General features: G+C 39.8%; 3 protein-coding genes across 7 annotated transcripts; 2 read left to right on the top strand and 1 right to left on the bottom strand.

Annotated features, from left to right (window-relative positions):
* Window positions 1-6: 6 nt before the first annotated feature.
* LOC104943292 (uncharacterized family 31 glucosidase KIAA1161-like) lies at window positions 7-9,721 on the bottom strand. Of its 2 annotated transcripts, none has more exons than XM_010768644.1 (6): window positions 9,655-9,721; window positions 6,673-7,143; window positions 5,129-5,660; window positions 3,610-4,414; window positions 2,142-2,260; window positions 7-1,683 (listed from the first exon to the last, which is right to left on the bottom strand). In XM_010768644.1, the coding sequence occupies exons 2-6, from the start codon at window positions 6,939-6,941 to the stop codon at window positions 1,336-1,338; spliced, it is 2,073 nt and encodes a 690-aa protein (XP_010766946.1). In that variant the 5' UTR covers window positions 6,942-7,143; window positions 9,655-9,721; the 3' UTR covers window positions 7-1,335. The 2 variants fall into 2 exon arrangements, with proteins under 2 accessions (XP_010766946.1, XP_010766947.1); XM_010768645.1 differs by lacking the exon at window positions 9,655-9,721 and adding an exon at window positions 8,267-8,387.
* Window positions 9,722-9,817: 96 nt separating this feature from the next.
* On the top strand, window positions 9,818-17,638 carry izumo1 (izumo sperm-oocyte fusion 1). Of its 4 annotated transcripts, XM_010768642.1 has the most exons (12): window positions 9,818-9,901; window positions 10,118-10,215; window positions 11,769-12,032; window positions 12,218-12,292; window positions 12,404-12,487; window positions 12,603-12,623; window positions 12,750-12,839; window positions 13,041-13,168; window positions 13,360-13,510; window positions 14,301-14,466; window positions 14,741-14,783; window positions 14,862-14,913. In XM_010768642.1, exons 3-11 carry the CDS (start codon window positions 11,828-11,830, stop codon window positions 14,745-14,747), a joined length of 927 nt encoding a protein of 308 aa, XP_010766944.1. In that variant the 5' UTR covers window positions 9,818-9,901; window positions 10,118-10,215; window positions 11,769-11,827; the 3' UTR covers window positions 14,748-14,783; window positions 14,862-14,913. The 4 variants fall into 4 exon arrangements, with proteins under 4 accessions (XP_010766944.1, XP_010766941.1, XP_010766945.1 ...); XM_010768639.1 differs by lacking the exon at window positions 14,741-14,783 and having other exon boundaries at window positions 14,862-17,638; XM_010768643.1 differs by lacking the exons at window positions 12,404-12,487; window positions 14,741-14,783 and having other exon boundaries at window positions 14,862-17,638.
* Window positions 17,639-18,439: 801 nt separating this feature from the next.
* On the top strand, window positions 18,440-21,406 carry dusp2 (dual specificity phosphatase 2). Its single transcript, XM_010768638.1, has 4 exons — window positions 18,440-19,113; window positions 19,434-19,555; window positions 19,753-19,972; window positions 20,461-21,406. Exons 1-4 carry the CDS (start codon window positions 18,726-18,728, stop codon window positions 20,676-20,678), a joined length of 948 nt encoding a protein of 315 aa, XP_010766940.1. The 5' UTR covers window positions 18,440-18,725; the 3' UTR covers window positions 20,679-21,406.
* Window positions 21,407-22,027: the final 621 nt, after the last annotated feature.

The following is a 22,027-nucleotide window of genomic DNA, read 5'->3' as shown; positions in this document are numbered from 1 at the left end:
TAATTTATTAAATATAATAACAAAATCCCTTTAAATGTATCAGAAACGTATTTCTTACAGAAGTTAATGTAGTGTTTTTATGTTAAAAAACATATTTGTTATATTATTCCAAATAATGCTTTTTTTTCTTTTAGAAATGTTGCTAATTTACAAGTCAAAGCCAACGCATGTAAGCTTGGAACTAGTATGACTATGGCACCATCTGGTGGTAGTATCAAGAAGGCAAGAACGCAACAAAAAGGCTCCTGATTTGCAAAAAAAATGTCAACTGACAAAAATATCAGAATAATGTTAAAAAGATACTCTGATCCCGTAACAGTTCTATATATAGTGTCTTAAATATTTTACAAAACAATACTGACTCTAGCTTATACTGCAGAATTATTTTCGAGCTAGGAATTTAGATTAGCCAGTGGAGTGCTATACTATATATTATCATCCCAGAAATCACTGCAGACAAGCATGTATTGAGATGGGAGATCCTCACATACTTTGCGATGCCAGTGTGTTATAAACTATTGGGACAAATCATCAAGCCTTAAATCACTGTGAGCAGAGGTGAGTGTTGGCATAGCTTAGTTCAGCTGATAAGGCAAATAATGTCACGAGGCAGACATGGACGGCACGTAGTAAAATGGCATCTTTGAAAACAATACCTTTGTTCCAAGGCAAACTAGTAGTACATATTTGCAGTGTGTTGATCATGACAATTACCCCAGATTAAACATGTGACTTTACTGTTAATACACTAAAATACTATCCAACAAATTGAAAGAAAATAAGTTAATAAATAGAATGTAATTAAGAAATTAGTCACATGTTAGTGTGAATTTAATGCAAATTAATGCACGCTAGCTCAAATATAAGTACATGTAGTAGTGACATAAGGTTAGGGATGTCCTCTGAGTGCATATGTATTGCCGGTTCAGTGCCCCACCCTCTCAGGCCACACTAAAAACACAAGTGAGATTACTTCTGGCACAGTTGTTATTAAACCATACTAGCTTTGGTGGAAGACAAGGTGACGATACAATCTGAGATCGGTTTTACTATTGGCTGTGGAAGGCACATGAGGATCAGCTTAATGATGGAGCAAGATGATTAGGAGTGAACACAAATTTCATTGTTATTCTGTGAGTGGACGGTTAATATATACACGAAAAAGTCCACAGAGTAGACATGTAGTTCATCTTGCCAAAAACTTGCAGTGAATTCCCCTAGTGGTCATTTCCCTTTGAACAACAAACATCTCCTGCTACTTCTTGGCATGTGTGCTTACAAGAATGTACATGTGCAAACAGAATGTGTGTGCGAGTTTAAGTGCCTTTAATGTCTTCAGTGAACCCATGTAAAGAAAGCTATCTCGTCCAGGTCCACGGGGTAGTCAGTAAGGTACATGGGGCACTTATCAAAATGTTCTCCCTTGTAGCTTCTCCATCGTCCGGCAGGCAGGTAGATGTCCCTCTCCTGCTTCCCTGGCTCCAGCACCGGAGCCACCATTAGGTCATCCCCGATCAAGAACTGGGAGTCGATCTTGTAGGCGGCCTCGTCGTTGATGGCGATCCACCAGAGGGGCCTTATGATTGGGTCTCCTGTGTCAAGGACCTCGCCTGCCAGCTCGAGGACCCTTGGGGCCACCAGAGTCCTGTGAAGCTCTGTGAACTTCTGTGCTATCTGTACAACCTGCAGGTCAAAACACAGAGATACAGAGTTAGCCTAAATAGAGCTGCATGGTGGCTGGTTTATTAAGACATTTTCTTCTAGATTTCTGATAGCAATACATGTAAGAGACAAGGACGAGGGGCACAATGAAGTCAGAACTTAAAAGCAAGTAATACCTACTATTATTAGATATTTGTACCATTTATCTACATTTATTAATAACCTAGTCAATAATACATTAAATGGTTGTCATGCTTTCCTAGTGTCGAGCTAATTCTGGCTTGAAACGTTGTGCTTTTTATAAATGTAAGAAAATAATTAAAGAGAACAATCTACAGTACATTGTTGAAAGTCTATTATAAGCAGGAATCATCCTTCAGTTGTTTGACTTAACAATCAAAGATGTGGACATGCTTTCTCATTAATGGAAATATATTTACACATACAAATTCTAACTAGAGTGGTTTGAGTTGGGTTACCTCATTGTCATAGGCCCACGGTGGTATAGAGAACTGCATGGCAGGCATGAAAGCAGACAGCTCCAACCATCGGATGTACAGCTCTCTGTCTGGAAGAACATTTTTGCCATCTGAAGTACCTAAAAATACAAAACAGATGTAAGAAAGTACACTAAAACCATGTCAAATATATTTATGTGTCTTACTTCAAGCCAACTCTGGACTCTAAGGCAATGTTGGAGTAGTCTTGTATTGCTTTGTAAGGCTAATAACTCGAGGAAATGACCAGGAAGTATTTTAGTGGCAGCCATGATGGGAGATGTTGGAATTGTCTAATACTAAAGAAAGGTGCTTTAAAGGTCCCATGTCATGCTTTTCTGGTTATTACCCGTCCCCTTATGTGTTAGGTAGCTTTTTATGCATGTAAACGGTCTGCAGAGTCACAAACCCTCAAAGTACACCCTGTAGCGAGTAAAGCTCTAACACAGAAAAGACCTGTCTATACTGCCCCAGAACGCCTCGTTGGAGATTTTCCTTTTCCATTTTTTTCTTCCTGAGTATAGTGACGTAACCATACCCAGGTCCAAATGGACCAATCCGTGGAGCTCCTCACACACACACACACACACTCACTCAGCCTTATCTTTTCTCAGCCCGGACTCCGTGGATCTCCACTCACAGTTCGCCACACATGTGTGTGTGCTCAGGCTGAGTTCCGCGGTGTCTCGCTGTCTCGCAGACCCCACACAGCAACCAGGAAATGACACCAGTAACCCAGCTCACACTGGCCGCTCCTCGAGCCTCAAAGGGCGGAGCAGCGAGCCCCGTAACCTCCCGCCAAGACGGCACCCAGACCCCACGCAGCATTCGTATCTGTTTGTCATTACTGGTGTCATTTTCTGGTTGCTAACAAATGCCATTGTAACACATAAACACACATCAGAGCACAGTGGGCTCATAGGGAGGGGTGGGGGGGGCACGAGCTCCAACAAGGCGTTTGGGACAGAGAGTGAATACCATAGACTGTATATATAAAGGTGAATACACATACTATACAGAGATGCTGTATGACAAACCAATGTGAGTTTGGAAAATTGAACAATGTAAATCTATTCTAGTATACCTCAACAATGGAATTATGATCAGAAGAAATGGCCATGACATGGGACCTTTAATGCTTACTTTCTAATCTCTTTAGCAAAGGCTCCACGAGACCATTGTATATTTAAGGAAAGTAAATAAAGCTATCCCACCATCCTTTTAGTATTAATATTTGAAGTGACGCACATCAATAACATCCACCCATCCTAGCATTAGTGCAGTCCGATTCACTTAAGTTGTCTTTTCCAGGAATGAATTTCTCAAAATCTTTTCTTAACCTCATGACTTAACAAAGTTAAGGTAAAGTGGTTAGGAAAGGGCATAGGACCTAATTTTGTTGGACTATTCGTTCGCAGCCTCTGTAGAAATATTTTATGGAGTACCATACCTGTGGTGCGGTTGGGGTATGCGTTCCCTCCTATCATATCAGGTAAGACAAACTGGTAGCCCAGAATGCTAATCGTTAGTACAGTCGGGATGATGGACTTGAGGCCGAGCTCGTAACCCCACACAGAGTCTCTGTCAATGATCCTGAAGAAGCAGGAGATGTCCTGGCTCTGGTAGCCGACCCTCAGCTCTGCACGCTCACTGAACGGGATGACCATCTCTGTGTAGCGGCGGGTGAAGGTGGAGGGATCCGACAGTGGGATCATGGTGCTAAACTGGCGTGGGAGGTAGCTTGACTCCCCTGCATCAAACTTGAAGGACGTGACGCCATAGCGAGTTTTGATCATATGCAGTTGTGAGGAATACCACTCTCTTGCTTCTGGGTTTGTAAAGTCCAAGATTCCTCCGATGCCGTTCCACCAGCGAACCAGAGCAGGCAGCTCCCCGCTCGGCTCCCGCACAAACAGTCCTTTCTCCACAGCAACACCAAAGTTGATGGAGTCATAGTTGATAAAAGGATGAGTCCAGAGCGACACTTGAAACCCGTCCTCTCTGAGTTTGTCAAACATACCGCTAGCGTTGGGGAACTTCTGCGGGTCAAAGTCAAACTCTCCATAATCTGAAGTGTAGCGGTCGTCCAGCTCCAGGTGGGAGCACGTGAAGCCATGCTCGGTGATGTCAGAGGCGTACTGCAGCAGTTTGTCCTGAGTCACAGATGTCTTATGGAGAGCCCATGTGGACCACAATGGCTGTTTGAACACTTCAGGGGATGGCACCTTGCTGGGCTTTGGGAAATATCGACGCACCTGAGCACAACAAATGCAGACACTTACTGCAGAAATATTCACAGCAACAATTTACAGTGAAAATGTTTGCTCCACTGCTGTATTTGGTGATAATAATGTTCTCATCTTAGTATATTTCCCCCAAAATGTCAGAATTTGACTTCAAATACTACGTGGCAAAGATGTCTGCAGCGGTGTCAAATCCAAACTAATCTCAATTCAAGTCCTCGTATCTTTAGCAACTAGCCATTTTTATCTATAAATGAATACATGTTTTGCAAGTATAGATCACAGTTATCAGAGTCCTACGTTACACCTTAAAGCATCTTGTTTTCGTACTATCATCAATTCAAAACCCAAAGATATTCAATTTATTGTCATGTAAAAAAGAGAGAAGCAAAAACAAACAATGTAGAAACTAGAAACTAGATTTTGGTAGATACATGAATTTGTCAACAACTGTCAGAGTTGTTCATAATTAATATGTCTGTAATATATCAGTTAAGAATACATTATGCTTTTATATTTCCTGTCATCTTCACTCCAATTTAGCTCTTTTAAATGTGTTTAAACTTTCTTTACTTTTTACTTTAAGTGCCTAAGTGTAAACAATTCCCCTTTGCCCCAAACATTCTCAAAAGCAAACACTTCAGACTTAACTATAGTGCTCTTATATCAATAATAAGTTATTGTTACAAGTGCACTCCTACAATTCCACAGTATGTCATTACTTACCATGTATTTGTGAATAGAGGTGACATCCAAACCCACACACACTCTGTAGCTGAGTTCGGGTAAGGCCTGCTGTCCCTCTGCTGGTTTGAAGGGAGAGTCCTGGTACCGGGCCTGGAACCTGAGGGTCCTGTCTTTCTCTGACCAGCCCAAATGGAAAGGCACCGAGTCATTAATCTTGATGGCAGTCGCATTCGAAGACAGCCAATAGCGTTCCAAGATACCCCCGAAAGCATCTCGATTGGAGTAGACATCGCTGGTGATGAAAGGCTCAGGTTCCTTTTCTCCCTGTATTCTGATAGGCCAGTACTGTGTTGCTGTCTCCGCCCCTCCATACCAATGAGAGTCATTATAGGCCATGGCGTGCTCCACTGAGCGCTTACTTTGCAGCTCCTCCCAGCGAACACGGTAACATATCACAGTGTCCTTTGGTCTAACAGTCTGGATAAAGAAGTTGAGCTTGCCAGAATCTGACTGAGTGCAGCTCAGGATATTTCCCTCTTTGGAGCAGGAGTCCAGATCCAGAGTGCCAGACCTGGAAGGCAGCAACAACACAGTTATAAAATATAAATGAACTTGTGAAGCACAGCACCTATTGTAACTTCCAAATAATTGTGAGACTATAAGAATACTTTGCAATTGAAAGATATTGTTTGCTACATTTCATTGCTGTATTTCACTGAGAGTGCACGGATTGTACCATGGCTATTTCTGGGAATGTGAGCTTTGCTGATAAAGGAACTGACCAAATCACTTTCCCCTAAGGATGTAATCATGTGTCTGCCTCCTGTGGATTTCCATTCACCATCCACACATTGCAGACAGGCAGCTTTTTAGTACAAATCAGCACAGAAAGAGAAACAACTGTGCCAAGGCAAAAAAAAAAGATATATGGTACAAGAATACTCTGAACTAAGATGTACTGGCTGATTCACCAGAAAACAGTTCATTAATGTTCCTCTTTTGATTGTATTGTGATTGCTCTGAAATGGCCATGGCAGCAGCAGGATAGATGTTATCATGTGCATATTCCATCTCGAAGAAATGTAATCTGCAACTATAACATAGTAAGTGTAAAGAATTATAATAACAGTATCGTCCTGGGATATTATGTACTGTGATACTTATTGATTGTCAAAGACAGTATATGTTTTGATGAATAGTGTATTTAACATGAAAAGACTATTAATATTTTATATATTATTTTAAATAGATATGCGCCATCTTAAAGAAGTGATATTGACTTTTTTTGTGTTACAAGGATTGTAATAAATGCAAATAAAGATCCCATTTCACTGATTGCATAAAAATTAATCTCTTTTTAATTAGATTGTCACTTTCTAGTCACTTTCCAAACAGAAAATGACAAAGAATCTCTGGTGCCAGTTTCAATGTTATGTTGGAGCATGTTCTCCATTGATTTGTTTTATTTTATTCTGAATTGAATGTGTTTGGGGTTTTGAGCGTTGGTAAGACAAACTGAGAAATGTATAATAAATAATAAAAATATATATAAAGAATGAAAATAGTCCCCACAGTAAACGTACCTGAAGGTCATACTGAAGACCACAGCCCCCGTCATGTTATGAATAATAAAACCGTCCTTGTTGAGTTCCAGCAGCTCGGCCTTCAGCAGCTGGGCTTTACGGAGGGACGCTGAGTAGTAGCACCAGGACACCACAGCAGCCAGCACCAACACACAGCCCAACAGGCCTGCTAACACCATGGGCCGGCCCTCATGAGACAGTTTCTTCTTCATGGGAGAACCACCTGCTGTCTGCTGCTCCCCAGGAGCCACCGGCACAATCTGGTACATACTGAATATTTACAGCAGTGAGGTGTGCAGGAGAGCAGCTTTGGAGGAAGAGTGGCTGGAGTGGACAGCTGTAGTGAACTCGCTGTCAGTGTCACTGAAAATTGAATATCTGTCACACTGACAGAAGTAGAAATAAAGGAAAGCCTGGTGTCTATTTGTCGATCTTGAGCAAAGCCTCCATTTCTGAATGATTTGTCCAAACCTGCAAGATGAATAAAGAGAGAAAGGGATCTACATTTAGTTGATTTTTTGCTCAATTAATATCAAGTCAATACAAAGAAAGTCATACATCATTGTCGTGTCAAATTATCATATAGTCATTAAAAACATGTGTTTAACAGAGGATAAGGATAAGTTAAGGATTTACATTTCAGGAGGGCAAAAGGAAGTGTAAAAGGGGGATATGCAAATGCTTAGGACGAGGGCGTTTTATGGTTTAATGGTGGGGATGTTTAGATGGTGCCTAATGGAATTTAAGGATGGGACCAGTTGACTATTCTCTCTACTATATAGTGAGACTGTAAGCTGTGTTCTGGGTGCAGATCCTCTGAGGAGGAAGTAGCTCTGTTCCTACATTTGGGATTGATTTCACTTCTATATTGACTTTCTTTATTACTTTATTAAATATAACAAAAGACAAACTTTGTCCATGAATCATTTATCAGTTTCTCTTAAGAAAGTCCTCCACAATCATAAAGTAAATCAACAGAAAAATAATTACCAACTATTCAATATAAATACGGTAATCAATACATTTTCATGCAGAAATGTCGGGAAATGCTGTTTTTAGGCTCTCAAATATGACAGGTGTTTTGCCCTGTTTCTGTTTAATAGCATGTTAAACTGATTATCTTGGACTGACAAAACAAGACATTCAAAGTGATTAGCTTGGAACTGTTTGGGCATCTTTCACTTTTTTTATGGAACGTATAGGCCAAAACTTTAATATATTCATTTAGAGAATAATGGGCAAATGAATTGATAATGAAAGGAATTGTAGTTGAAGCCCTAATAATAATTACATAATAATGTTATGTAGTACATACAAATCCACTGTTGGTCCCTTGCCACCCACATCACAGAGGCTGTTTGACAATCCAGTTCTAATATTACCACTGAGTCTCCATACATTAAGTTATAAATAGCTTTGGAGCTCTCCACACGGCATGCTCTCTAATACACCCGAAAACAATAAAGTGTACAATAGTTCTGCATGAGACAGTTACTCATAAGCAATCTAACTACCCTTCAGTGATGCTACAGTATATTTACCACCACCACGTTGGTATATTGTTTACAAGTTAAATAGATATATGTTACTGTACTGTGTTATGTTGCTGTCAGGTATCTACTGCAGTGGTTCAGCAGCAGCAGTGTCCCCAGCAGAGAGAGACAGAGAGAGCAAGCTTTAATCTGGTAAATGGTAGGTAGAGGTGCTGTGAAGCCACATTGGCACTGATAGAAACAGAAACAGTGACACCATAAAAACAGGCTTTAATCAGAAACACAATGTCAGCATAGTTAAATGACATTTATCTCTCAAGTAAAAGCACCTTGGGATTGAGTAAATAATATTTAAAAAGTAGCAAACCTCCAATAAGGGCACTGCAGCAGGCCTATAGTTTTCAGATATAGCAAAGGGCAATCATCTACAACAGAACCATATTTAATGTTGCAACAGGTATCATTATGCCTCAGTGTTGCAGTGCAGGGAGAAAAGGAAATGGTTTAAGAGCATACCAAGCAAGAACCTCTGTTGCGTGACCTGTGTTCCTCTTTGAGAAAGTTTACACAACCCCCTGTTCGAATTACATCCTTTACCTTCTCTGTTTTTACAATTACAGAAAAAACTGCACTGCCTCTTTCAAACATCATTTGTAACTTGGTTAATTGAGTTTTTAAATAGATTGCCTTGATGTTCAAAGCAATTATATGATACATTGTGTTGGGAAAGTGTTTAATTTTCAAGTCCCAAATATTATAGCTAACTGCTTTATCAGGAAACAGGCATAAAACAATGTTTTTTGTACAATTATCACTGCAAACACAATGTTTTATGAAGCAATAACTATTATGTTATGGATACGTCTAGTTAACGATAATGGCCTGCTCACTGTGACCAGAAATTCGTTTTTTTTGCTTATGGGGACCAAATGGATGCAATGCAGTGTTTTGATATACAGTAGAAAGTATCGATTCTGATCAGTGCTGTACTATTGTCTGGTCTCTGTGGGTTATCCATTTTTCTTACCGAACAGCGAGCTCACAAACGCAGGAACAGATTTCTCCATAGTGACTGCTAATTGTTGTTTGTTCACTTTAGTTGAAGCTATCAAACTATTACACTGCATGCAATTCATCTGACTTTGCTGAAATGATGGTCACATACAGCGCCTCCAGATGCTATGTATTTGTTTATATAACGTTCTAGAATAGTGTCGATGTGACTCGGTATAACTAAAGTATCAAGCGTTATTAATGTGCCAGTGTCGGATCGATAACCCACAAGCACTCTCCGACACGATTATCGCTGTTGTCGCTGCATACAGTGACACTGTAACCGGTCGTACCAGTTGTCAGAAATGTGGTTGGAGACGGACATGTTCACCGCTAAAAGCTTAGTTAGCCATGTCAATACGACACAAAACAGTTAGATAACACATTTAAAACTGTGGTTTCTAGCGTCGTGGTGATAAAAACAGAGTTATCTTACCTCTGCATCTGACTCTCTGGGGTCAATGTGTACACAGCTGTGAGCGCAGTACCACACTGCGCAGCTGCAGAGCGGTTTGAAGTTTCACGGTCCCGCCCCAGCACAAAGATTCGTTAATTAATCTGTCACTCATCCAATGGGCTTCTGGGAAACGTAGTGTGAGAACATGGTAAAAGAGACGAATCTACTAACTTTCAAATTGGTTCAGAAACTGAAATTGTCAAACTCTCAGCTGGGCAGGGATAAAGTAGGTAACTAATGATTACTAGTAGGCTATGGGCATAATTTTAAAATGATTGTTCGTGTGCATTTTTAATCAAATGTGCTAGCGTTGCCCATGGGAACATTTAAAATAGGCCAATGAAAGACACAATTGTATCCGTTTTTATTAACCTACAGAATATTGTGTGTGAAATGGTTTAACCTAGCTGAATTTTTCATTGTTAACTATTTGTCTTGAAAGGTGAAAAGACGGTTTGAGTGTACTCTCACCAAGTGTGTTGATAATCTGGCACACTGGAGCAGGGTTGCACCACAGGTGGTCCTGAACAAACTACAGAGGTGAGATCATCTGGAGTAAAAATAATGTTGTTGTGACTGAGACATGCCTTCTGCCACTGGGTGACAGCAAAACACTATGAACAGGGGAGCTCAAAGACGGAACAAGTAGGCCTACCCTAGAAACCTTGTTTATTTTCTGAGGCAATGCACATAGCCTATTCCTGTTACTCCATTTACTGTAATATCAGTTTGTTAGAAGTTTAAACAGTCCTAGCTAAAGTATACAATTATTTTGCTAGTAGTTAACGTTATAACTTTTTTTTATATGTGCAACGTTGGTGGCAGAATTAAGCTAACCTAGCTTAATATAGCAATAGTAGCAGCAACATTAGCTTTGACAAGTAGCATACTAGAAGCTCTTGTATAAAGAAGTTAACCTTAGTACTTTTAACAAAAGCAGTAAACTAGTAGCAGAACCAAAATATACAAATGTGTGTTAAACATTTCGACAACCAAATTGACAAACAATACTGTATTACTGTATTATTATTTTGTAAAATAACTTTTGAGTAAGTGCATTTTCTCAAGTATTATACTTAAAGGTGGGGTAGGTAATTCACTTCAGAAACACTTTTTGTTATATTCCATGGAATGCTCTTAATATCCCGATAGCAATGAATACATTAAATGCTTTGACAATAAATACATTAAAAAAATTCATCTGTGGAAGTCGTGGTGCTGTGCCATAGTGCTGTGCACAAATGTATCTCGTGCCCTCATTGGTCATGTGCGCGTTGTGTGTTTAAGGAGGGGGGGCTCTGTAAGGAAATCTGAAGGAAGGGGCAGATTTTTTCCGGTAATGTACTTTCAAATTCTAGCGCATTCGAGCTGGTTTCTCCATTCTTACCTACCCTACCTTTTAAGTATACTGTTTTGAGGTATTTTTACTTGAGTATTTCCATTTATCGCTACTTTACACTTCTACTCAACTACATTTCAGATCCAGATATCATACTTTTTACTCCACTACATTAATTTAACATTAACAGTTACTCTGTACACATATACAAATATTATATGGTATAATGCAGTACTTTAATACTAAACTACACATTGTTTCAAATAACTACATTTGGTCCAAATTGACCAAGAACAATTATTATTATTATTATTATTATTTTTGAAATGGGACATTTTGCAGAATGAGTACTTTTACTTTTAGTACTTTAAGTACATTTTAATGCTAACCATTTTGTACTTTTTTTTAATAGTGAATTGGGACTTTTACTTGTTAAAGAGTAATTTATGAAAATGATGATTTTTCTTTTAATTAAGTAAAGGATCTAAGTACTTCTTCCAACACCTTGTTTACTTCAGTATTTTGTAAACTTACCCCAGAAAACATGATGGTAGCATTAACCCATCATATTTGTGATAGGCTTTAAGGCAAGGAAGAACATGGGCTCATGGTAAAAGTAAAAAAAAGACATGATGGGAATATCACTAGAACTTGTGATACTGTTTCAGTTGAAAAACGACTGTTTGTGGTAAGAGTGCAAACGTATTAGTGATATTTATAGAAGCACTAATAGTATTTGGCAACTCTGTTTCAGAAGCTGCCCTGGTGGAAATATCTCAGGAGCCAGACTGACTGTCAGGGTGCAGAGGGCAGATGCTGCTGGTGCTGCTGATGTCCCTGCTCTGCTGTGTCCCTGCAGCAAAGGCCTGTCTGCAGTGCGACCGAAGCATCAGGCTCCTACATGAGGACTTTGTCCTGTCTGCTCCTTCTGTGAACGACCAGATTGAAATACAAAAGATTTGTGACTATGCATATGTGACCTACAGAGAAACCAGCCAGGGTCGAAAGGGAGTTATTGGTGAGATAAATATTTGGTTCAGCACAAAAACAATATGGCATGTGTGTGAAGTATACTGATTATTTTATTAAGCCAATTTATGTCCCATATGTTCTTTCTATCTTTCCCTTATAGTTTTTTATAATTTAACTGTGACATATTAAAAAAGATCAGTAACATATTATTGTCTGTTGCCCATTGCTCAGATCCCACCACTCTGTACAGAGTCAGAACTGAATACCAGAGTGAATTTCACCGCTTCTTGAAAACCCAGCACACTGGTGAGAAACAAAATAGGTTTTTATTTGTCATCACTGACTATCTTTAGACAAGCAGTCGGAACAAACTCAATGTGGACAAGATTTCTAAGACAGTCTGCTCTTTTTTTAAAGGATCTGTAAAATTTGAAGCCATTCAGATAATGGAGAAGGGCAGAAAGATCTTAGAAAAACACTTGGACATATTCATCCAGGATGGTAATTGGCATGAATATTAGTATGTGTTTTGCACAGTGTGAGTCAGGGCACATGTGTAAGGCATTGTCATGTACAGGATGCATTAGTTACAGAGCATTCGTTTGTCTTCCTTTAGGACTGTGCCCCAACAAGTGTGGTAAGTTTTGTTTTAATGGTCCTTCCCCTCTGTATCTGCTGTATTAATCCCTTGTTGAAGAACAGTGTGTGTGTACTATATTCAGTGCATGTTCACAAGACATGAGTGTGTGGTATGGTTTTTCAGGGCTTTTGAAACGAAGAGTAATGGATTGCTTCTCTTGCCGCTACCAGATATACGTCTGTCCCTCTCCCTCAGGCCAGCAGAACTGTGGCGGTATATCTTTATTTGTTTCTGTGTATATTTGTGCATGATGATGTTGGTGAGTGGGTGTGGGATGAACGTACTTCTGTAATCGGTTCCTAAGCGAGGCACTGGTGCTGCTGTCCATGTGTGGGCTAATACAAAATATTATTCAAATTATCCTGACGCAAATAAGTCTAGCTTCTCTCTTTGTTCTCCTCTCACTCACTGTAGAATACCCAGTGCAGGCTGAGGAGGGGGGGCAGGCAGTGTTGAACTGTTTCCTTCCATGGCATCGCATTCTGTTGGAAAAAACCGAGTATCACTACTCCTGGGCCCCCGGTGTGCCAGGAACTAAAAAAGTATGTTTGCAATCACTATCTCTTCCTGAAAGGACAAACAGCATGGGTTTAGCACTTTCAGCCACTTTGCACACTTCCTTATTCCAGTGTATTACAATATGTTCCTTTTTTAGATGAACACAATCATCATGTACATGCACATTTACTCCAAGCCACTAACTCACAACAATCACTTCCTAATGTGTGTGCAGCTGAACGAGAGTGACTTCAAAGCATTGGTAGTGACAGACGACTCATCTGTGGTCTTAAATCAGCTGCATGTGGCTGAACAGGGAACATATCGCTGCTCTCTGCAGGGCCGTAATGGAACCGTTTTCTACCGAGTCACTTTCCTCCTCACTGGTAGGGTACAGCTCTCATACATGACATCACAGAAAATTGTCGCTCAAAGGGCAAAAGGCAACAACACATGCTCAATTTCTCACTTTGAACAGTTCAAACATAAAAGAAGAAGAACACTCCAATAAACATTTGTCAATTCTATATAATGGCAGTAAATTAAACACTCAGATCGAATGTCTCGCTGTTGGTGTTTAAGTGCTCCTTAAATGTTAGACTTCAGGGCCATGTTAAAGGATATCCAGGCGAAATCTGAAACGGTTACTTTCAAACAAATAATTCCCATAATGTTGAAAAAGTTAAACTAATGGCTTATACTTATTTACTGCATATGTGTGTGTCTGTGCTTTTTGCTGGTTAAGTAGATGCAGGATGTATGAATTTCTTTAACTGGGTTGGTGTTTTTCTTCTTATTCACTCGGTGGGCTTTCTTTTGGCCTATTTGATGTTCATTATGATGAATGGATTTAAAACAAAGCACACAGGGTTAACCTGTATTCAAATGTGCTATGTATTGCAAATAAAAACAAAACAAATAATGCCAGATGCATAAAAAACATGTTGATATCTGTACCTTATGCTTATAGTTGCCTGCTAAATTAACAAAATAAATATTCCCTGAGAGAAAGCTTTTTGTAAACGTTCACGGCCTCAGCATGTTTGTTTGGAGGTTGGTGACAGTGTGGAAACCCCTGTCACCCCATGTCCTGCTTCTATATTTTCCTCCAAAGAGAGATGTTTTTACAACTCTATTATCTCATCTCTCTGTGGTTGCCCTCCTCCCTCTTCACAGTCGCCCCTGTGCCTGAACCAACTCTCCGACCCGTGTTCACGCTGCCCTCGCCGCCTCACGGAGACAACTACTCAACTTTCCATCCTGAAGACCTGCTGGTGCCACTCATCGCCATGGTTACTGCTATGAGTCTGGCAGCGATCATAGGCCTCACAGTTGTCCTGGGGTGAGAGACATTAAGTGGGTGGGTGGAGAAAGAGAGATAGAGGGTAGCAGGAAGGGGTGGGTGTGAAAGCGGTGACACGTAACAGTCACAGAGTATGACAAACTAAAAATGATGCAAGATAAAGGAAGTGGCCATGTACAGTAGTCATAATGCTGGAGGAGTGAATCATGATTTATGAGACATACGTATTTGAGTTATAAATATGTTTATTGTTTTCAATTAACTTTTTACGTCATTAAGCTGTTTTCTCTGAAAAAATCTTCACTTCTTACAGGAAGTAATGTCAGTCAATGTGTGATTTTAAACACACGAACAAGGTAATCCGGTCACTTGCTGTTATTTCTTTGTGTTAGGTCTGGACCTAATTTAATATTACTGTTTATAATCTTTTTAAGAATGATGATGAGTCAGAGGAGAGCCACAGAGGAGCCGAGGAGGAGGACGGAGAGGAAGAACACACCAAACACGGTGTGATAAAGATACTGTATACAGTAAAGACACACATTACAGGCAGGGAAGTTTCACTCACTTATAAGTTAACACAGTTTGGACATTTCTCTTAAAAGCTAAATATATTTCCCGACACAAAGAGCCAAGTAGAAATTCCACAGAAGTGAGAAACATGTTGATATGTTGTTTGTCTTAAGCAATGAAAAAAAACTCAAGCAATCAATCATTATGAATCAGACACTGTGATGTCACTCGTAAAACAGAAAGTGCGTGTTGTAATAAAACTAGAGACACACACCCACTAAAAATCCCCCAGAAATGTCTCAACTTTCCGTAACATTTAGATTACGCTTGCCAGAACACATCAATGATCTGACCCAAGCGGGGTCACGTTCCCCCGATATGGAGTTATGGCGTTGTCACGTGGGCGTTTATGAGAGGAATCAGGGACGAGGTAAATCTCTCGGCTTACAGTGTTTTTTTCAGAGATTAATAGCTCCAGACATCCAATTAATCCTGGATAATCCCCATGTGGAAGGCAGGGAGGAAGGCTAGCTACAGATATTTTACAAGGGTTTCTTTTAATGTGTATTTACCTCAGAGAGAAGGGGCACATCTTTGCTTTACCAATAATGCTCTCAGTCTGAAGTTACCATTTTATTGCATCACCAGATGTTTTATTCTCTGTTTCCGTCTGCCTACAGTGTGCCCTTTCTACATTTTGATAACACAAGCTGATTCAAAAAGTAGTCACCTCTTACCTTCACAAGTTCTGTCATGATCTCCATTGCCTCCTCGTCATCACCTCTATACGTCTTGTCAGGCGTCGTATAATCTGCTCACTGAAGCAATTTATCTTTCATGCCTTGAGCTATTTTCAGCACCTTCAGCTCGCTGTCAATTGATAAGTCAAACTTCCTACAATAGACATAATAACAACAAGTTCACACCCATCTCTCAGCATCATGTCAGGCCAGATTTATTTTTGGCTGATTATTTGCCTACAATGACAGACTGATGTGCTAATTTAGGAAAGTTAAACATCCTAACCAAAGAAAACTGAAAGCTAGTGAATGATTGATGTATGAGTCACTGCATCCAGAATTTAAGTAACTTAGTCACCTCTGAAATCATTCATCTTTGCTCAGGTTTTTCAGGGTAATTTCCAACAAACATTTTGAGTCAGGGAAGTCTGTTTGTGTTATTAGCTATGACAAATGAAACAAAGTTGGAGGGATGAGAGTGGGTGTGTATGGTGACAGGATGTGTGTGTGCAGTGCTGTTTCCTGTGGGACTCTTGTGATGTAGCCGAATGTTAAAAAAAGAAATCTTTGTTTAACCACCCTCAAACAGAGACAGTCATGTCACACTCTTCCTACTCAACAGACCTCAATGTGTGTGTTCAAGCCCTAAAGTGCAGGTTGAGGCTACACTAAATGCATGCTCAGCGGCTCTGCTGACAGCCATGATAAACTGTTAACCCAAGTCAGTGTGTGGAGTGAAAACGCAGCCTCAGCAGGGGGAGAGCAAGACAAAGTGGGAGGGCTTGCGAGGGGCCAGCAGACATGCTGAGGGAGGGAAAGAAGGAAATGGGAACAAGAAGAAAGTAGAGTCAGAGGTTTGAGTGGGAGACGTATGTGGGAAGGCAGGGTAACTTTAACGTGGTTGTGAGGAAATGAAGACAAAGGCGTCAGATTACACTTCGATATTAACTATCCCACACTAAAGAATGTTTTGCTGTGGGTTACTTACAGGACAATGAGTGTACCCACTGTATCCAGTGGTGGGAGCCACATTTAGGAAAACTAAATATTACTCATGTAGGATTGAGACAAGTTCAATTGAAAGCAATACTCAAGTTAAAACAAAAATAAAAACCATCTTGAGATGTAATTAAAACACCTATAATCTAAAGTGTTTCTCTATAATTAAATAATAAAGATCTGAGTATAAGTAAACATTCTTAAATCATCAATAAGTTTCATTAAGCAAATGTACCTGATCGGCGTGTGGGTATTGTTTAAGTAGACAACGTTGTCACCCACACCTTTTTATTACACTTTGATAAAAAAAAATATTAACCCCTTACGCAACATCCCTTTTCCCCTAGTGAGCCCCCCTAAAACCACTGAGCAGATGACAGACACAAATAGAAATCACTCTGGTTTTTAGGACTTTAGGTAACCAAGAAAGAGTCAAAGGGGCATCTTAACTATAACCACCTAAACATAAAAAAAAAAAAACTACAACCTTTGTAATCTTTACCATTAATGGTCTTTAGAGTTTGATAATGACATATTTCAATCATTTGTTTTATGCTGTTTCCTTTTTTAGAAAGCTTTCTACCAAATGAATGAGACAAAAGTGCCTCACAATTGATATCCTGTTTGCTTAGCTAAAGGCCTATTCTTCTTCAGCACATTACCGGTACTTTAAATTGTACAGTATAATACTGTACTGAATGTATACGTCTGGAAATTATCTATATTTTCCTCATCAATCCTATGGAACACATTTAGATATATCTTATTCTTTTGTTCCATGACCTCCATTGTTGTCCAGAACAATTAAAAGCAAATTGATGAGCCGTAGTGTAATGAACAAGTAGTACACTGTAGTTGATTTTGTGTGAATGCTCGCTTGTGCACCAATTCCACAGCTTAAAAAGTTCCCCAATTAAGTTACTGTTCACTCCTCTTTGAGTAACTTGTATTAAAAGGTAGAGTATTTACTAAAGCATTTTTTTGTAAATTATTATAATTTTTTATTAAGCTTTTTCAAAAAAAAAAAGTATTTTTTGTAACATTTTAAAACATTGTTTGTCTTGCTAGCTTCTTCGGATTTGTTGAGATAAAAAAAAATTGAATATCACCAGCCGTATGGTTTGAGTGTAATTGAATGTATTCAAAGTGTAAGTTTATGAAAACTCATGGTAGTACAATTATGGGATTGTTTAAGTTACTTTACACTTCGCCTATGTGCTAAATAAAATGTCTGTTTGTTTAAACAACGTAATCCATATCTGGCACAGGCCTTAATCCTTGTACAACAAGTAGGAAAAATGCTGTATCTGATATAACCAGTGCAATGTGCAACTTTTGCAGACGGCAGAGATTTGTTTTTCTGTTCAGTGTAATGTCATATGAGAGAAGAAAGAATGAGTTCCCAGCAGAGAAGCAACAAGGCAATCAGTCCGGTTCTGACAATGTAGCTGTGCATCATTTAACTTTCACTGAAAGTGAAAAGCAACAAAGTAAAAGCTTTGAGAGGAAAGTGTTTTTCTAGTGTGTTCATGAAAACAGAAGCTGGAAGGCAGTAGTTTAGAGACGCTCAGGTTTAATCTAACCCAAATAAATCATCTCTAAAGGCAGCGAGGGTTTAACTCAAAGCATAACGTCACTCAACACATAAACACAGAATAACCCCAAACCACCACGTGCGCGGTAGGAAAATCTGACTTGACGTCAGTGTCCATATGAGGAGTGACGGCCGGGCCATATATGGTCGTTCCGCCTTTGACGTCGTTCCTTCTGTGGAAAACAAAGGCGGGATCTCGAAGACCACGCCCCTCTCCCAGCTGTTATCAATGAAACTCTCAATCTACAGTTGATTTTAACAGACCGGTCGGAGAATTCAACAAGTGCTCTCTAGATACATTCGTAGTAGATTTTAATATCATCACCAAAAGTAACTTACTTTATCAATCTCTTCGATTTTCCACAGGAAGAAGCCTGCTTTATTCTTGTTGCTTAGAACAAATAGTTTATTATTTATTTTTTTAAATCTTTTTAAACACATTATTTGCAGTCATGATTTCAAGTAGTGAGCCTTTGGAGATAAGTAGCAATGAGCTGGTTCACATCCTGAGGACCCCCATGGAGCAGTACACCTCTGCTGGGTGTGTGGTGCTCGACTGCAGACCCTTCCTCAATTTTTCCTTTGCGCACATTTGCGAGTCCCGAAACGTCAACTGGAACTCAATGATGCGCCGTAGATCCAAGACCTCGGTGGTGGCTCTGGAGTGGCTCATACCGGACAAGGCGCTCCTGGGCCGGCTGCGGCGCGGGGACTTCTCCCCGGTGGTGGTGGTGGATGAGAGCAGCCGCTCCGTGGCCGAGCTGAGGCCGGAGAGCGTGGCGCAGATGCTACTCACCGCCCTGCACAACGAGGTTAACACGCAGATCTGCTTCCTACAAGGTACACTTAACATCTGCTTTTACGCACCAACTAAATATTTTAGGCTACTGTTAAAATTGAGTTGTTGTACTTTTTGACTTGGAAACATGAGCTATATGGTGAACAATATATCTATACTACAATATAGTATAACCGTTTAAATCTCCACAATCAAACCTTAAGGTTAAAAACTTGAGAATCTGTAATTTAAAAAAAAAAGTTATTTATATACTTAATCTTGTTTACCAGAACATTTTTCTTGTTTCATGCATTATTTTTTTTAAGGATTACTTTAGTGATAGCTTGGAACTTTGCTAATACTATGTTATCTCCCTTTTAAGGTGGATTGGAGGGATTTTCTGAGGCCTATCCAGAGCTCTGTTACAGCTCAGCCTGCAGTCAGCTCTCTGCAGTGGAACCAGAGCCCATGGTGACGGGTCGGAGAACACCAGCATATGATAGGGTAAATTCAAAATAATCTTTGAGGGCTATTAGACAATAAATGTAAAGTATTCAAGAGTTCGTATCAAAAATCAATGTATGGAAAAAAAAGATGAATGATTTAAAAAAAAAAAAAAAAAAAAAAAAAGAAAGATCAAACCGCTTGATTATTCTTGAATTATAAACATGGGCCCTTTTTTATGATTTTGTAAATTGTAGGATGGTCCGGTGGAGCTGCTGCCCTTCCTGTTTTTGGGCAGTGCCATCCACTCCTCCCGCAGAGAGACCCTCGCAGCAGCGGGCATCACTGCTGTGCTCAATGTTTCCTCGACATGCCCAAACTTCTTTGAGGGGGATTTTCAGTATCTGCAGCTCATGGTGGAGGACAATCTGGCTGCTGACATCGGAGCCTGCTTCTCCAGAGCCATCGCTTTCATCGGTGAGTTCATTATTACATTCAATGTTTGCTTAATGTCAAGAAACAAAATGAGAAGACCCACCTGGCACACAATGAATTGGTCTCATGTTAGTTTAGTGAGTCACCTTTTTTAACATTGTTGATTCAATGTAAAATATCCCAAAAAATGAGCTTGTACACTGAAATTCATTCTGTAGCCTAGTCTTATGGACCAACAGTGTAATCACCTGAATACAAAACAACTGGCTTAGGCTGCAGAAGACAGCTGTGTTTATGTTTTTTATTTGACACCTTTATCAAGTTTAGTTAAGTTGAACACAGAGTTGAACTCATTTTATTCATAAGAACTCACTTTATTCATGGTGACTGCACTTACATCTCCGGTCATTCAGTGTAAAGCTTTAATTGTATTTCTGCATGTAATAGATTTCCACTGATGTCAGAGAAACCGATGTGAAATGGAAAGCACTGTGCTCATCTGTCTTCCTCTTTCCGCTCTCCGCCTACAGACTCGGTGAAGCAGAGTGGTGGTCGGGTGCTGGTGCACTGCCAGGCAGGTATTTCCCGCTCCGCCACCATCTGTCTGGCCTACCTCATGCACACGCAGCGCGTCAAGCTCGACGAGGCCTTCGACTTTGTGAAGCAACGCCGCCAGGTCATCTCCCCCAACCTGGCCTTCATGGGACAGCTGCTGCAGTTTGAAACTGACGTGCTGTGCCAGGGATGAAGACATTGACACATTTTATATGACTATTATTTTTTATGAGGAAAGCTACTTGTGCTGCTGGCATCACAAGGCTGGGGAAGCTGGACTTTTACTTTCAGGAGGAACTGAAAAACAGCAGATGGTAATATAAAGGTGTTATGAACAATTGTGATTCTGAGCCAGCAAGTTGGAGCAGCAATCGGGTGACTTCCCTGACATTTTTTATACTGCAGGGGATGGGGCCTGGTTGTCTAAGTTGAGTGTTTGTGCGTCTGTGTTTTGGTATTGTGTTTGACTTATGTGCCTGATCATTTGCAAGGGCTGTCTTATTTTCATATTTCAGTCATTCCTTCACATTTACAACCACTGTGACATGACCTGTCTTTAAACGAGATAACACTGTGTTAACTACTTAAGGCAATGCTGGAAGACTCAGGTTTATTTGTGAAAGTTATAGAAATGCACTAACTTCGGTTGGTTTGGCATCATTCTGTATCCTGACATGGATTACACTCGGTGCATTCAAGCTGGAAGAAGATGTTTTTGTCATGTGAATCTTATTTTTAATAATTATTTCAGTATTTGTCTGACGGTGTTAGCATTATTACTGTCTTTAACTGCACTTTATCGTTTGGCTGATTCCTGCTGTTTTTTCCACTTAAATTAAAACATGTTGAACAATGTGAGTCTGTATAATGTTCTTACTTCATGTGTCCTGTGACACACATTGCACATACTATATTCTAAAAATAAATGGTTAATATATCACCCACATTTCCACTGCATAAGTTCATAAACTGACCTTGCTGCACTATTGCTAAACCTGAGGCTTTCGGAGGATTATCTAAAAAGAATGGGTTTAACAGTCTGAAGTCCTTTTGACCTCAACTTCCTCTTACATCAATTTCAAATCTATTTACTTCAGTTGCAACTTTTTAGCAACTTGATTCTACGTTCAAGACAGCAGTAAACCACAAAGGGCAATTGTAGTCAGGAAGTGTGAAAGGTAAACTAAATGACCACTTGCAGACTTATTATCCCATAAGCACTCCACCAACACATTCTTTTTACACACTGCATGTCATTTAACCAAATGCTGTTTGTTAATTTTTCCAGATTTCAGCTTAACTATAATGACATCCTGATATGTGCTAAACATGTCCGACGACCATCGGTCACAAGACTACCAAACAGTTAATCTACTTTATTGTATTGTCACGGGTACAGGTCTACTTTCCATGCCTTGCCACAAGGTCCACAGCAAGTCACAATATTTGAGACATTGAATTGTGTGTTCAATTCAAGTGTTCCATAATGAACAGTATAAACATGCAGTGAACTCTGACTTAAAAGTAGTCCATAAAACTCTG

This window comes from Notothenia coriiceps, unplaced genomic scaffold, assembly GCF_000735185.1.
Source record: "Notothenia coriiceps isolate Sejong01 unplaced genomic scaffold, NC01 NC01_scaffold00005890, whole genome shotgun sequence".
Classification (NCBI taxonomy): Eukaryota; Metazoa; Chordata; class Actinopteri; order Perciformes; family Nototheniidae; genus Notothenia; species Notothenia coriiceps.
This window is presented reverse-complemented; position numbering and strand designations above follow the sequence as displayed.

Excerpts from the sequence above, each read along its gene's own strand:
- LOC104943292 (XM_010768644.1), bottom strand. The coding sequence starts at position 6,941 with ATGTACCAGATTGTGCCGGTGGCTCCTGGGGAGCAGCAGACAGCAGGT. Across the intron at positions 2,261-3,609 it reads ATACCCCAACCGCACCACAG|GTACTTCAGATGGCAAAAAT; the intron begins GTATGGTACTCC and ends TTGTATTTTTAG. Across the intron at positions 1,684-2,141 it reads CGTGGGCCTATGACAATGAG|GTTGTACAGATAGCACAGAA; the intron begins GTAACCCAACTC and ends TTTGACCTGCAG.
- izumo1 (XM_010768639.1), top strand. The coding sequence starts at position 11,828 with ATGCTGCTGGTGCTGCTGATGTCCCTGCTCTGCTGTGTCCCTGCAGCA. Across the intron at positions 12,033-12,217 it reads GGGTCGAAAGGGAGTTATTG|ATCCCACCACTCTGTACAGA; the intron begins GTGAGATAAATA and ends CCCATTGCTCAG. Across the intron at positions 12,840-13,040 it reads AGGCCAGCAGAACTGTGGCG|AATACCCAGTGCAGGCTGAG; the intron begins GTATATCTTTAT and ends CACTCACTGTAG.
- dusp2 (XM_010768638.1), top strand. The coding sequence starts at position 18,726 with ATGATTTCAAGTAGTGAGCCTTTGGAGATAAGTAGCAATGAGCTGGTT. Across the intron at positions 19,114-19,433 it reads GCAGATCTGCTTCCTACAAG|GTGGATTGGAGGGATTTTCT; the intron begins GTACACTTAACA and ends CTCCCTTTTAAG. Across the intron at positions 19,556-19,752 it reads GAACACCAGCATATGATAGG|GATGGTCCGGTGGAGCTGCT; the intron begins GTAAATTCAAAA and ends TGTAAATTGTAG.